We start from the raw sequence: 14854 nt of genomic DNA, 5'->3' as shown, positions 1-14854 counted from the left end.
CAACTTTATTGTCATTGCACATGTAAGGTAAGGCAACGAAATGCAGTTAGCATCTTACCACAAGTGCCATAAGCAGTAAGTACGGAATATGCAGATCTACAATATGTTACAAATGTAAAATAAATTGATTCAAATGATTCGTGATCCCGCTCCGAACTCCCGAACTGACTCAAATGATTTGCGATCCCGCTCCGAACTCCCGAACTGACTCAATGATTTGCGATCCCGCTCCGAACTCCCGAACTGATTCAAATGATTTGCGATCCCCAAACTGACTCAAATGATTTGCAAACCCGCTCCGAACTCCCGCACTGACTCAAATGATTCGCGATCCCGCTCCGAACTCCCGAACTGATTCAAATGATTCGCGATCCCGCTCCGAATTCCCAAACTGACTCAAATGATTCGCGAACCCGCTATGAACTCTCTAATTGATTCAAATGATCCGCGAATTCGCTCCGAACTCCCGAACTGATTCAAATGATTTGCGATCCCCAAACTGACTCAAATGATTCGCGATCCTGCTCCGAACTCCCAAACTGACTCAAATGATTCGCTATCCCGCTACGAACTCCCGAACTGATTCAAATGATGCGATCCCCAAACTGACTCAAATGATTCGCGATCCTGCTCCGAACTCCCAAACTGACTCAAATGATTCGCGAACCCACTTTGAACTGACCCGAACTGATTCAAATGTTCCCGCTCTGACATATATTCAGATATAAATGTAATTTAAAAAATAAATTAATAATTTTCGATTTTCAAATATTGCACCTGTCAAACATAGTCTATTAGCATGATATACAGATAGGTGTACTATGAACATGCTATACAGATGGATTCTGTAAATCTGTATGCACACTATAAGCAGAAACTACATACACTTTTACATAATCCATCTGTAGAGTATGTTCATAGTACACTTAGTATTTTAAATGTTAATTGTCCATAATACTGCCTTCCCACCCAGCAAAAACTCGTTGAAAAGACGTCGAAAAGACGTCATTGGCAGTCGTCTAAACAACGTTAAAATTTAGTTGAAAAGTGAAAGGTGAAACGACGTCTTTTTCATGTCGTCAAAAAGACGTCTATAAATAGACGTCCAAATTACGTTTAAATGTGGTTGAATAGTGAACGGTGAAAAGACGTCTTTTCCAGACCTAATTACAACCATGAATTATTTGTCATATTCCTAATTAGTGAAAATAAGACAATTCACAGTATATTGACACATTTATTGACACATTACATCTTTCATGTAAAATCTTGATCACATCTTAAGCTTCTTTTGATTAAACAGACCGTAAAAACTGTAATATTGTGAAATATAACTACAGAAATAATTGTTTTCTATGTGGATGCATTGTAGAATGTAATTTATGCCTGTAAACTGAAATTTTTAACACAATTACTTCAGTCTTCAGTATTACATGATCTTCAGAAATCATTATAATATACTGATTTGCTGCTCAAGAAACATTTCTGATTATTATCAGTTTAAAACCGTTGTGCTGCCAAATATTTTGTGGAAACCATTACATTTGTCCATATTTTTTTAATAGACCTTGCAAAAGAGTAGTATTTATTTAGATTTTTTTTTTTATCAATTTAAAAGGCTTTACTATAAACTTATCAAATTAATCCATGTTTCTGTATAAATATATTTTTTCAAGACAAATAAACTATGACCAATTATAACCACATTAGAACAACCAAAAATTTTAATTCTGTCATTAATTACTTACCCTCATGTTGCCCCAAACCCATAACACCCTTTTGTGCAGAACACAAATTAAGATATTTTTTTAACAGATGCCTTGTGTACAAAAAAAAACAAACAAACAATAACAACAGCAAAAATAATCTATTCAGAAATTATGACTCCCCAATGGATTTTCACAAAAGCACCAAAAGCGCCAGCTCTCACGCCAATGCAACACTGATGCATCATGGTGCTTGTGTGAATGTGTTATTTTATATAAAGAAAATAATCTCAGATTTCATTAAAAAGTTCCGCATTTATGTTTCAAGGATGAACAAAAGTCTGGTTTGGAACAACATAAAGGTGAGTGAGGAAAATCTTTGGTTAAACTAACACATTAGGTAAATGGGGTTCCCACAGGGGCACCAGTAGATCTCTGCCTGATCTCTGATCTTCTGCTTCTTCTGCTCCTTCCTCCATCCCAATTCTGGATTAATGAGCCACGGCAGATGTTTCCACTTTGAATGCTTTAGCCTCGCTCTTTTTTCTGCAGCATCTAAAGTGAGAAAGAAAACCGTAACTAAAATGTAAATTAATAATAAAAAAAACAATGTTTGTCCAAAATGTACAAATTAAAGTGTACTCATTCTTTATGAGGGATTATTAACTAATCAGTATGTCAGGGGTTGTCAGCTCTGGCCATTAAGGTGAGACTTAGGTCTCTGCAGAGTAAAAGTGGGCGTTTATGACTTTGTGGGTGTTTTCAAACTGCTGGGTGTTTCTAAATCATGCAATCAAAATGATCCCCCTTACCTAAACCCCACCCTAAACCTACCGTCACTATGATGTCAGCCAATCAGGTATCATGGTCTAAAAACACCCTGATCTGGTAACTCCCATTACTTTAGTACAGAGACATATGCTTGGATTAAGGTCCACTGTCATGCAGAGTTTACGTCTCAATCAGCTTCACAGTTTGCCAAGTTGTGAATATATTGTGTACACAAATGTAGGTACTGGTAAGCACTGTGGCTCACTATACACTGGTGACTATCTCTGTCCTCATTGTACAACATCACTACTGACATTAATGCACAACAATAAAACTGATATCTTACTTTAATGCTATTTACAGCACATTATGATGAATACTTTATTACATGTATGTGCAAGATTTAATTAATAAATTAATTGGAAATGTTTACTAGATTAGACATTACCTGTCTAGTGATATGTTTATGCTGAAATATATTATTGGTTTGTGTTTTAAAATCTATTACGTGTTTTCTTATAGCGAATTATCAGTGCACCGTAAAATGAAAATAGTGATTGAGGCAGCCCTTCACCACTGAGTACTGAGCAACGGACCTGAGTGAAACACACCCAGTGTTTACGTCCACACCTGATCACACTCACCTGTCTGTGACTTATAGTTAGCAAAACTGAAGACCTTGATTAATGTGTTCAGGTGCACTGCACTAGGTTGGTGCAAAACTCTGCATGTAAAAGGACCTTGTGAGACAATGTTGAGATCTCCTGCAATATGTTCTGAACATTCACTATAAAGAGACAGAATGACTTACAACACTGGTGTCCAGTCCTGGGCTGGAGGAGCACCGTTCTGCAGAGTTTCTGCTGATCCTTGATCGGCTGCTCAGGTCTGCTTAACTGGGGTTGGAGCTTAATTATGAAAAAAGAGAAGACAACCAATATTATAATGTTAAAAAGTTAAACAACGTTAAATAATTTGATCCATAAATATGCACAACATCTGAAAATGCACAAAGATGAGAAGAAAGAAGTTTCAACATTGAAAAATAAGAAGCAATATTAAATCACACATGCATTTTCTTTTCTTCTTATTATTCCTCTTGCAATAAGTTTATTCACAATTACCTTGTGGTTTATCAATGATTTTCAGTCTCTGAAATAGAAAAGATCCATCAATGATTAACTATTATTTACCCCGTTTATATCTGCGAGGTGTTCATAACACATTTTACCAGTGTGTTAAGATCAGTAATTATGACTGTCGAATGTCAGACTTGACTCAATGTATTCTGCCCCCAAACATATGATTAGACTATCAGTCGAATATCGGCAAGATTCAAAAATTCTGATTCAACTATGAAAAACCTTAGTCAAGGACACCCCTAGTAATTTCAAATATTACTATTTTACTGTATTTTAATCAAATAAATGCAGCAGTGGTGAGCATAAAAGATTTATTTTAAATACATTTTTAAATAATATTTTCTATTTCTCTTCCACCTTTATTTGATCCTCTAACTTTAATACTCACTATTCTAATTCTATTCTTAAAAAAAATCTAACTACCTTTCTAATCTTTTTGTATTATATTTTCTTTACATTTATTATGCAATTGTGTGTATGTGTGTGTGTACGAGTAAAGACCTCTAACTAGCTTGTTCTACTCTTTTTTTTTAATTCTGTTTTCTCTTTATTTATTATATTATTTAAAATCCCATGCTATGTGTACCGTGTTAAGCTAACTGAGACTTGTTATAGCACTATAACATTGCTTATATATCATTGCTCTTGTTTTTGATTGCTTCCACTGTCTTAATCTGTAAGTCGCTTTGGATAAAAGAGTCTGCTAAATGAATAAATGTAAATGTAAATACATGATAAATCTGACCCTTAAACGTTTGAATAATAGTGTATGTCTGAGGTATTACTTACTAGTTATATGTTTCATAATGTCTAAAAATGTTCTTCAGCTGGATACAGGCACGGCCATCAGCATGGAAGAATCTAGAACATAAACAATCTGTCATTCTGTCAATCTGTCTAAGCCAACAATATTTATTATACAATGCCATGTTTATTATAAATAAACTATAGCAGAGGTGAAATGCAGAAAAGAAAATTAATTTACAGATTATACAAAAAAATTAAAAGAATAATAACAGAATTTAAAGTTTTAGGTTTACTAATCGATTAATACTCTTACAGTGTGGACATCAAAATAACTAACATGCAAACAAACACACACACACACACACATTATGAAAATATTATATAAACACACACATATATAAGAAAATTACAGATTCATGCTGATGTAGGCGAAATATATTGTGAAAAATGCACATAAAGTTACCTCTTGTAGTTAGCATTACAGTTGAGATGCTAACGGACTTTTCATGAAGACACTGACCATTTCTATAAACTACATTTTCAACGAAAGCGTGTCATTTACATGAAAGAAAGTTTCAGGGACACTTTTATGTAACATTTGTGTAATTTAGGGATTAAACTTACCTGAAATTAGTGAAAACAACCATGAGAGACAGCGTCTGTTCAGCTGCTTGACGGTTGAGCTGAGCCCCGTTTCCATGGTGACTCCAGTACAGCGCGTGACCATCAAGTGTTTTCAAAATATATTTAAATATATTTAACAGTGCGATCAGACATGATGTCTAATTTCTTCACTAGTTTATGTTAATGGCTTTGTGGTGCGAAATAAAAGTTTTTTTTTCTGCTAAATTTGGACTAAAGCCCATTTACATCTATTTTTGGGCTAAATTAAAAAAAAAAAAAAAAAAGACGTTAAATGTCGCTTTTTGGGCTTAATTTGGACCAAATCCGACGGACCAAACGAAGACCAATTTTCAACGTCGCTTTTTGGGCTTAATTTGGACCAAATCCGACGGACCAAATGAAGACCAATTTTCAACGTCGCTTTTTGGTCTAAAAGATGGCCATGACGGGCCGACTTGATTTAGACCAGAAAACGACGTCCAAATGACGTCTGGTGCTGGGTGGGTTACCTGTATATTTATTGTACATTTGTAAATATGTGTGCGATCGTTTTTATTTAAAGCGCTGTGGGCAACCCGGTTTCTTTAGTAGTGCTATTTAAATAAACCAACCCCCACAAAAAAAAAAAAATTGAAACGTATTTTGTATCCGTGCGTTGATCACTAGCGTTATTTCTCCGCCTGTCCAGCAGATGGCGCTATTATGCAGCGCGTACACACTCCTCCACTGCCGGAGAAGGAAAGTATGACAGTTGCGCTACAGCCTTCAAGCCAAAGTCATCCGTTTCACCGCCGCCGTCCGCTGACATCATGTCTGAGAAAGAGCTCGGGCAAAAGTGGGACCGCTGCCTCGCAGACTGCGCTGTTAAATTCGGTAAGAATGCATTAGATGTAATAATCAGCTTTGATTAAGGGCGCGTAGTCACGTACGTGTAGGACACTCGGGTCACTGATAAGACGCACACACGCTGGGTTCGGCGCTAAACCTAGTGAACTCTCTACATAGACGACTGTAAATACCATTGTGTTTTTAAAGAAGCTCTTAAGGCTTTGAGAACTATGGTATTATTGTGTGTTCTATTAAAAAGGTCAGGTGAATTATAGTTACTCCTAGGACCGTCTATGACTCATCTATGCAAGTCTTAGTATTAAGTAATTTCTTAAATCTATGTTTTTTGGACTGTTTTTCTACTCTCAGAGCTGAGTAGATTACTTACAAATGATAATCCATTACTGCTTCCAAATTTCATGACAAATTATAGCTAGTAACGTTTTATGGTACTATATTTTAGGTACTATAATAAGACTAACTTGATGATTAAAATATAATCTTGAACCATATTAATATAAATATACAAAGAGTGTGCATTAAATATTATATTACATCAAGGTTTCCCTGTTTGAGTTTAATGAAAAGCTAAAGATTTATAAAATTACAAATAAGTCATTTTAAAATTAACATCAATATAAAACACAAAGTAAAAACAATTAATATTGTTTACCTGCATTTCATGTGACATTTAATCAACGTCAGCGAACCGGTAACATGCAAATGTGATACATAGTTATAAATATATATATATATATATATATATATATTTAAATCTCAGGGGTTTGTCAAGTAAATTAGATGAAAGAGGTTCATATTAAAAAAAAAAAAGTTTGGAAATCCCTAAATTACATGTGAATAAGAATTTAAATAACCTACTGAGTGATAATTCAAATAGCAGTTAATGTGCTCATCAGTAGTTGATGCAATGTCGAAACACTTCTTAAAACTGAAATTATTTTTATAACTCAGTGGTTAAATGATGTCTGGCTGATCTTAGTCTGAATTTATGATCTAAATGTCTATATAAGCAGCAGGCTATTTTAGAAAGGGAAAAATAAAAAAAGAATGAGGGAGAATCAGTAAAAGATGAATAATGTATTGCTATTGGGGGAATAATATATTGCCTAAACATGTAATCAAAGTAGTTTTAGCCAGATACAATATGGGCATGCTGGGTAATTTTGTAATATAATGTTTTTGTCTAATAGGTACCGGTCTGGGTCTAGGAATTGTGTTCTCTGTTGTTTTCTTCAAGCGTAAGTATATTACATTATACCTAGTCTAAACCAGATTTATTAGAATGAGTCCTCATCTGTGCTAATGTGAAAATGTGTTTGTGCAGGCCGGACGTGGCCCATTGTGTTTGGGACAGGACTGGGTCTTGGCATGGCTTATTCTAACTGCCAGAATGACTTGAGGTCACATTATGTACTGCAGAGTAAAGTTGCTAAGGTTTGTGTTTTTATGGATTTCACGTGTCGTCTTGAACAAATCTCACTAAGCAGTTTGTCTGTGTGCTTGAAATATTTGTTTGCATTAGAGAGCTTGGGCTCATTTATAAAAACATGCATAGAATTATCCTAAATGTTAATGGATGAAAATATTTTATACATTTTTAATGAATAATTTATAAAATGTATATTCAAAAATCTGTTGTCAATAAGATACTATTCAAGTTTTTGTTATTGTTTGAATTAGCTTTTTATATTTTCTGTTCTGTTTTTATCTTAAAGTTTTTATATTTTTAATAATCGTCTTAATTTTGTTTGAATACATGTGTACAGTTCTGATGTTTTGACTATTCAATTATATAATATTCAATAATTCTTGTTAGATTGATTATTAATAATACATTGTGTGTGTGTGCGTGCGTGCCTATATAGCTATTACATTTGAGTTAATTTACTACAATTATAAAGAAAAAGAAAATTGGCCTTTGCAAAAAGCTGAAATAAAATAATATAATATGTGCTTTTGCTCATCTATATATTCAATTATATTTAGTTATTCCAATGTTTTTTAAATTGACATATTCATGCTTTTCCATATAAATTAGATTTGATTGGTTTGTGTCTTTTAACACAAGGTTATATGCATGGAAACTCTCTGACTGAAGGCATTTAAAGATCATTTGAAAGGTTTCAAATTAGGGATGTCAAATTTCGATTATTTCCATGATCGATCGTCGTTTAAATTAACGATCAATTAATCGATTAATCGTTAACCATAATACTGCAAAATGCGTCTATTGCAGGCACGCAGTCAGCGGTATGACAGGATGTGCAAAAGCCACACACACACACAAAACGCTTTCTCACTTGAATTAAAGAGGTTTTAGTCTGAATAAAATGCTAGTAGCAGGATTATAAAATGAATAGATGCGATTATGATCATTTGATAAAATGAATAGATTGCGCCATACTTTTGAGGTCATTTTACTTTGTAGACAGTTTCCAATCCCGCACGGAGAACGCTGAACGCGCCTCTTTAAATGGTTTTGTGGTGCTCGTTGTTGTATTTTAAAGCACAATTGCAATGTTTTCAACTGACATTATTGTATAAAATTATCCGAAATGTGGAGCGCGTGTGACTGCGCTGCACATTAAGTGAACTACATCGGCGCTGCTGCACCAAAACACAGTTGCTCACATTAATTTGATCCTGCTGGATTCTGTCCTAGAAAATGTCAGATTTTTAAAAATCCGGCATACAGCGCATTAGATCGTGACAGTGCATGCGTGCAGACGAGGATGAGCGAGCGCGGCTTTGGCTAGATTTATTTGGAGGTTATTGCTCATGTCTCATTCGGCACAAATCGAAATGTTTCCATATTCGCAATGTATTTGAATTTTAAACTATTATTTATAATGTAAACTAGGCTTGTACTTAACACGCATTCGCATATAGACGGAAAAGATGATCCTCTTCATATGAGCAAAAACGCGCCCACACTTCTGTTTTAAATCCGTTAATCTTAATTAGCCTATTTAAGTCGGATATATTCCGCATAGCCGATTTAAAAAAAAAAAAAAACATGAAAACAAATTGTTATTTTTATTTTGGGCCTATTACTTAGTAGGCTATAAATTTTCCTTAAAGCACCCATTTTGTCCCAGGGCTTAGAACCTGTGCCCTAGTCAGGTCCATGCAGAAACTTGTGAACGATGCTCGGCGTCACCGTTTAGTGACAGCAGTGAATGCTCCAGGAATGTGTCGGTCACAGCGCCTATTAATCGCTGTTTTGAATCCAGCAATTATTTATTTAGAAATGATAAGATCTGATTATGACAAGTGTGGTATAAAAGCTTTGTTTATTAGAGGACTAATAGGTTAACTGGAAAATGTTAGATCGCGACCATGCTTTTGGACCCCATAGTCTTTATTTACGCGGCTTTGTTCTGGTTTGCCGGTTGGTCACGAATTTCCACAAATTCAGTATATTTAGGCATTGTTTCTTTTCCTAAATCTTCATAGTCTAACCCTCTAATTTCCCAGGTTTATTTTATTATCTTTCGCTTTTAATAACTGTTTTCGCATCTCTTACTGTGGTAAACATGGGAAGGGAAATTAAAGATTTCATGAATTAAGAATTTGTTCGATTTATTAATTTGTTCCCTTATTTCACTTAAATCATGGGTTATTTAGGGAACAAAATTAATGAAACATGGACAATTGCCACATTAATAATTCGTAGGAATGAATTAACAAGTTTTAGGAATGAATAGACTACCTGTCCTGTCACTGTGTCCCGCAGCCCTGCAAAGCGCACGATATAAAACAGTTATCTGATGAAATGATTAGTAACTACATTTCTATTGCATTTAATGTTGAAGAACTTTTATGTTGTTTCTATTTTAATGTACTTTAAAGTTTAAATCACATTAAAAGCTTAATTTGTACATTGTGAATGAATGATGATGCTTTTATATATCGTCACCGTCACTCACAGCCGCTCGCACGTGTTGAGTGCGCATGAGCCGCACGCAGCCCAACATTGAATCGGTTAACCGACCATCGATAGCCTTAATCGATTGCATCTCTTATCGACAATTAATCGATCATCGATTAATCGTTGACATCCCTATTTCAAATCCTGACCTGTTTTCTCTTGTCTCTTTCAGGAGCAGTAGAGTCACATCAGTTATGGATTCTGTCATCTGCCTTGCTTTTCATACAGTATTCAAAGCCTGACACAACAGACTGGTTGTCTTTCTTTCTCCATAACATCCATCTTCTTGTACAGGACAGTCTGTTTATTTAATAAAATATAAAAAAAAATGAGCTTTTAAGTTTGCTAAGGATGATTTGAATGTGATTTATTTTTTTAAACTTTATAAAAAAAAAATGTCCCTACAGTAACATGCATTCCAAAAATCATAGTCTTCTATTATAACCCCAGAGATAGCATCCCACGCTGTCATCTAGCTTCTGACACAGGCCAAGGTGATATTTGGCAACCATGCTAAACTAGTGCACTTTGCTCAATGCAAAACATTTGCACAAACCTGCATTGTGTCCAGGGCAGTGTTGGCATCGTGACAGTCTCCAATAGTGAAATTACAAGCATATCTTTTTTTTTTTTTTCATCTGGCATGCTTATGATTGCACTATTGTAATGTTGGTTTTTACGTAAAGGTAAAAGTACATATCAAAATAAGTTCTCATGCATGACCTTGTTCAGAACTAAGGCTTCAGGGAATTAATGCAGGCATGTTGGCTGTAATGATTATAAAACTATCATATTTTGCTTTTGTCAGATGTATACACAACTGTACAACCGTTTAGGAAGATCTTTTCAGCTTTTTCCATCTTGGAATAAACTTTCATTTCAAAACCCTTTTTTCCTCTCAGTTCTAATGTGATCACTATTATCGTTGTATAACCTGTATTGTAGTCTGTGTTTTGACAATCAACATAAAAAAAAAAAAAAATTTGGTAGAGGTACCTAATATCAAAGTCACGGTGAAGCACAGAAGAAAAAGTGTTCACGCACACACGAAATGTCTTGTTAAATTACATTTGAATCATTTGGTAGCAATCTTATAAAAATTTTTTTTGTCATATCTCACATTTACATAAGCCTTTTTTTAGATGTTAATTACTTGACTTAATTAACCCTGAATGACAATTGGCTGTGAATGTGCATAAAGTCGCCATACTCAGACATGCTTTATGCCCAGCAGCAGAGTGTGGATCCCACAGACACCCTGAAGTGGACGATATGGGGATTAGGAGGGCGCAGGGAACAGCAAAGCCGCCAACACAGTTACCTCTAGTGTATTTGTCCGCTTCTTTTTACTCAATTACAGTTACACAATTACTGAATAAAGAACACTGAGCTCATAAATATGCATTTAAAAAAGCAAACCGAGAGAAATGGACCAAGATAAGTTTGTTTTTTAATTCACTCGTCTAAAAATATCTATACAGTGGTCTTGCTCTTGTGACACTCCCTTTCTTTCTCTCACACTCTCTTGTACCGAAGCCCACCTCTCAGTTGCCCTCCCCCAAAGAGTGTCATCATGACACGTAGCTTTGAAATACTCTGACAGGCACAGAATTGCTCATACTGGTGCTAAGCGTTGACGAAGCCAGACTATTGACAACGACATGTGTCATTTTATTGCTTTGCTCATCTCACGTTAACAAATGGAGGGATGGCAGCTGAATATACTTGCACTCGTGTGACTGAGGAACAGAGAGGGAGTGAAATCACCAACCTTGCCAGGGGAAAGATGGAAAGGATTACTCTAAACAGGACATCTTGATCTTTTTCGCACCACCTGAGGTGGTCTGCATCAGATTTCAGTGAGGTGACCCGCAGATCAACTGTTTCACATTCAGCATCACTCTCTCAATGCACTTGAAAAACACTGGATGTGTGTTCGCTTCATCGAGACCACAGGAAGCGCACACAGTCCTATTCAACTCTCCGATGATGAGCTCACCTATCCCTCGAGTAGAGACAGCATCAGTTGTGGATGCCAGGAATGTTCCCAGGAGCTTCAATGACAGTGGTACTATCGGTGATGGCTGGAGCATTAGTGGCAGCGGTCCCTGGCTTCTCGCAGTCATGCTGTCCCTCATAATTCTGGTGACAGCTTGTGGGAACATTTTGTTGATTGCCTTGGTGTTCGCACATCGGTCGCTGCGCTGCACCTCCAATTGCTTCCTAGTGTCCCTCTTCCTGTCAGACTTGATGGTGGCTTTGGTCGTGATGCCCCCTGCTATGCTCAACGTGCTGTGTGGGACCTGGGTGCTGGCGCCCGGATTCTGCCCCGTCTGGCTTTGCTTCGACGTGATGTGCTGTAGTGCCTCCATTCTCAACTTGTGTGTTATCAGTCTGGACCGCTACCTCCTCATCATCTCTCCGTTGCGATACAAACAGCACATGACTCCGCCTCGTGCCTTGCTTTTGGTAGGTGGGGCTTGGGGGTTGGCAGCCCTCACGTCCTTTCTGCCAATCAAGATGGACTGGCACAGTCTTGGTCGCACACAAGACCTTTCCGAGAATTATACCGCCAATGCCACAGTCTCGCAGTTGAGTTTCCTCTACCCCTCTTCGTATTTCCACCTTACCACGTCAGGGATGCTGTCCATGCAGTGCCGCCTGCGAGTGACTCTCCCTTTTGCCCTCGTGGCGACCTTTCTGACCTTCTTCTTGCCTTCTACAGCCATATGTTTTACTTACTGCCGGATCCTGTTGGCGGCCAGAAGACAAGCACGACAAGTGGAGGCTCTTATGCATCCTACTTACCCACATCATTCACCAGGCGAACCATCTCATCCTCTTTCTCCTGGTCATGCCATCCAGGATGGAGATGACTACAGCCATCAGGAGCCACCCGTGTTGCGGCAAGCTCTGGTGAGAATTTCTGAATCGGAGAAAACAGTGGGATAGGAATTCAATTCTTCAAGTAAAAGTCTTAGAATAGAGTTATAAGATTCAATTTCTGGTGAATGTATTGCTTTGTGTATTTGTAAAACTTATATCTTAAAACTTGCTGAGAACTCCCGACAAACTAAGAAACTTGGGAGTGCATGCATTCTTCAACTGTATTGGCCTACTGTTCATTCGTGCACCCACTGCCTATTAAAGTGAAGGCTGTGTGATCACTGACACACTCACACAGCATGTGTAGAATGTGTAGAGAATTCCCTGCATCTTAAACACAAAAAGAAAGCTGAAATATGTAGCGGAAAAGGAAAATTCAATTTGAAGGACTGGAACAGAAAGTAATGAGTGACAAAATGAGGGTGTCGGAGTGCCAATAAAGGCATTTGAAGATGAGGAAGGGCGAAATGGGAACTATAGAACTATTCAGACCTTGTGAGGCACTCACTTTCAAGAGCTTTCATCTGAGAGAGGGAAAGACATAAATAATTACCCAAGGCCAAGGTAACATTACTACCCATCTCTCAGCGGGCGAATCACTGTGAAATCTCTATGAATATATTCTTTTCTTTCTCTCAGTTGTCGGTGAACAGTGAGCGCAGACTGGCACACAGGCAGAGGAAGAGAGCTCTGAAAGCCAGTCTTACCCTTGGAGTACTCCTGGGTCTCTTCTTCAGTGCCTGGCTTCCCTTTTTTATCACCAACATGGCACAGGTAAATCCACAAAACAAACATAAGAAGCATCCTTATTCATGTTGACTGCAAAACTCACTCATATTGAACCTTACCTTGACCTTAACAAGCATGTAACAAAAAAGGGGATGGGTGGCAAATTAATTATTTAATGATAAACTGACAAAGACAAAGATTCCTATTTTGTTGTGCAATTATTCTTTATCCTGCTCTCGAGCTTTCAACAATCCCATCCCCCCATCTGTGTCCCTCAATTTGCTTCTGGGCAAGCCTGTCTCTAGCCCTCCTTCACACACAATATGGTGTGTGAATAGCATCCCTATCTCCTAATTTCCCTTTCTTCATCCCTGGCATCCTCTTCCGACGAACCAGACATCTTTGACCTTTTCCACTTCTTTGATTTTGAGTCTCAGCTACATAATGTATTGATTTTGTGATCTAAGACCTTTTCTTTTGTACATTTAGGCGGTGTGTGAGTGCGTACCACCTTCCTTCTTCGATGCCATCACCTGGCTGGGCTACTGTAACAGCACCATGAACCCAATTATATACCCAATGTTCATGAGGGATTTCAAGAGGGCTTTGGCACGGCTTCTACCCTGCTGTTCTTCATCTCAAGCCCCTCGTAGGCCATCGTTGCCACTTTCCCTTTCTCTACGCAACTCAGGGGAGCCACAACTACCCACTGAACCCCCCTCCCTTGTGTCCGACCCGCCTCAACTACCGGCGACGGCTACAGACGCTGTTAACCTTCTCGATGCAGAACATGCTGGGATTGACCTGCCTCTGCTGCTGCCCAACCAGGTCGATACAGTAGACGACTGATATGCCAACTGAGACAACAAAAGAAGCGCAATATACTAGTGTTGTCAAAGTCGGTACTAAAAAAATTTAAATGTCACGGTACCAGGTTTCTTTAAGTACCGGTGGTACCGAGGACCCGGTAAAACCCTGGTTCTTGGCGCATACAGCACGATGACTTCCGCGAAGCAGAAAACGCGGACGGAATCTCAAAATCCAGACATGAAAATGAATCTTACATTTTAATATGGACAGTCACGGAATTTGTCAAAGTTAGCATAAATTAATCAAATCTCCATATGGACCACTATCTATAAAGGTTAAGCCATAAAAGTTAAGTTATTGAAATATGAATCCTGCATGTTCTGCGCGTCTCTGTGTGAATGAATGAATGGCAGAGACGTGCGGATTTGTTTACTACACAGACTGAAGCGCGGGACGCTAATAATAAAGTAATTTCAGCATCTGCCATCTCATTAAGGACATCAATACATAAATAACATCACCAGAACTGTTCTGAGACACTTCACAAGCATTTTACCGTTTCTTTTGAGTAAAACCAGTGTCAAAATAAAAGTAGTGCGTCAAAATAAAAGTTAATTTTTACATAAAGGCATTGTGCTAGAAATATTACTATTATTTAG

General features: G+C 37.4%; 2 protein-coding genes and 1 long non-coding RNA gene across 3 annotated transcripts; 2 read left to right on the top strand and 1 right to left on the bottom strand.

Moving 5' to 3' along the window:
• Window positions 1–1223: 1223 nt before the first annotated feature.
• LOC127944954 (uncharacterized) lies at window positions 1224–5694 on the bottom strand. Its single transcript, XR_008150481.1, has 6 exons — window positions 4991–5694; window positions 4830–4898; window positions 4409–4480; window positions 3602–3629; window positions 3289–3385; window positions 1224–2261 (listed from the first exon to the last, which is right to left on the bottom strand). It is a non-coding gene; the product is annotated as an uncharacterized LOC127944954 (long non-coding RNA).
• A 2-nt stretch (window positions 5695–5696) lies between these two features.
• LOC127944953 (MICOS complex subunit MIC10) lies at window positions 5697–10655 on the top strand. Its single transcript, XM_052541400.1, has 4 exons — window positions 5697–5863; window positions 7030–7077; window positions 7164–7273; window positions 9943–10655. Exons 1-4 carry the CDS (start codon window positions 5800–5802, stop codon window positions 9949–9951), a joined length of 231 nt encoding a protein of 76 aa, XP_052397360.1. The 5' UTR covers window positions 5697–5799; the 3' UTR covers window positions 9952–10655.
• A 146-nt stretch (window positions 10656–10801) lies between these two features.
• LOC127944942 (5-hydroxytryptamine receptor 6-like) lies at window positions 10802–14686 on the top strand. Its single transcript, XM_052541387.1, has 3 exons — window positions 10802–12686; window positions 13296–13430; window positions 13875–14686. The coding sequence occupies exons 1-3, from the start codon at window positions 11679–11681 to the stop codon at window positions 14232–14234; spliced, it is 1503 nt and encodes a 500-aa protein (XP_052397347.1). The 5' UTR covers window positions 10802–11678; the 3' UTR covers window positions 14235–14686.
• Window positions 14687–14854: the final 168 nt, after the last annotated feature.

This window comes from Carassius gibelio, chromosome A23 (genome assembly GCF_023724105.1).
Source record: "Carassius gibelio isolate Cgi1373 ecotype wild population from Czech Republic chromosome A23, carGib1.2-hapl.c, whole genome shotgun sequence".
Classification (NCBI taxonomy): Eukaryota; Metazoa; Chordata; class Actinopteri; order Cypriniformes; family Cyprinidae; genus Carassius; species Carassius gibelio.
This window is presented reverse-complemented; position numbering and strand designations above follow the sequence as displayed.

Bases quoted from the DNA above. Each gene is read 5' to 3' on its own strand.
- LOC127944942 (XM_052541387.1), top strand. From the start codon at position 11,679: ATGCACTTGAAAAACACTGGATGTGTGTTCGCTTCATCGAGACCACAG. The intron at 12,687-13,295 runs GTGAGAATTTCT...TCTTTCTCTCAG, and splicing joins CCGTGTTGCGGCAAGCTCTG to TTGTCGGTGAACAGTGAGCG. The intron at 13,431-13,874 runs GTAAATCCACAA...TTGTACATTTAG, and splicing joins TTATCACCAACATGGCACAG to GCGGTGTGTGAGTGCGTACC.
- LOC127944953 (XM_052541400.1), top strand. From the start codon at position 5,800: ATGTCTGAGAAAGAGCTCGGGCAAAAGTGGGACCGCTGCCTCGCAGAC. The intron at 5,864-7,029 runs GTAAGAATGCAT...TTTGTCTAATAG, and splicing joins AGACTGCGCTGTTAAATTCG to GTACCGGTCTGGGTCTAGGA. The intron at 7,078-7,163 runs GTAAGTATATTA...GTGTTTGTGCAG, and splicing joins CTCTGTTGTTTTCTTCAAGC to GCCGGACGTGGCCCATTGTG.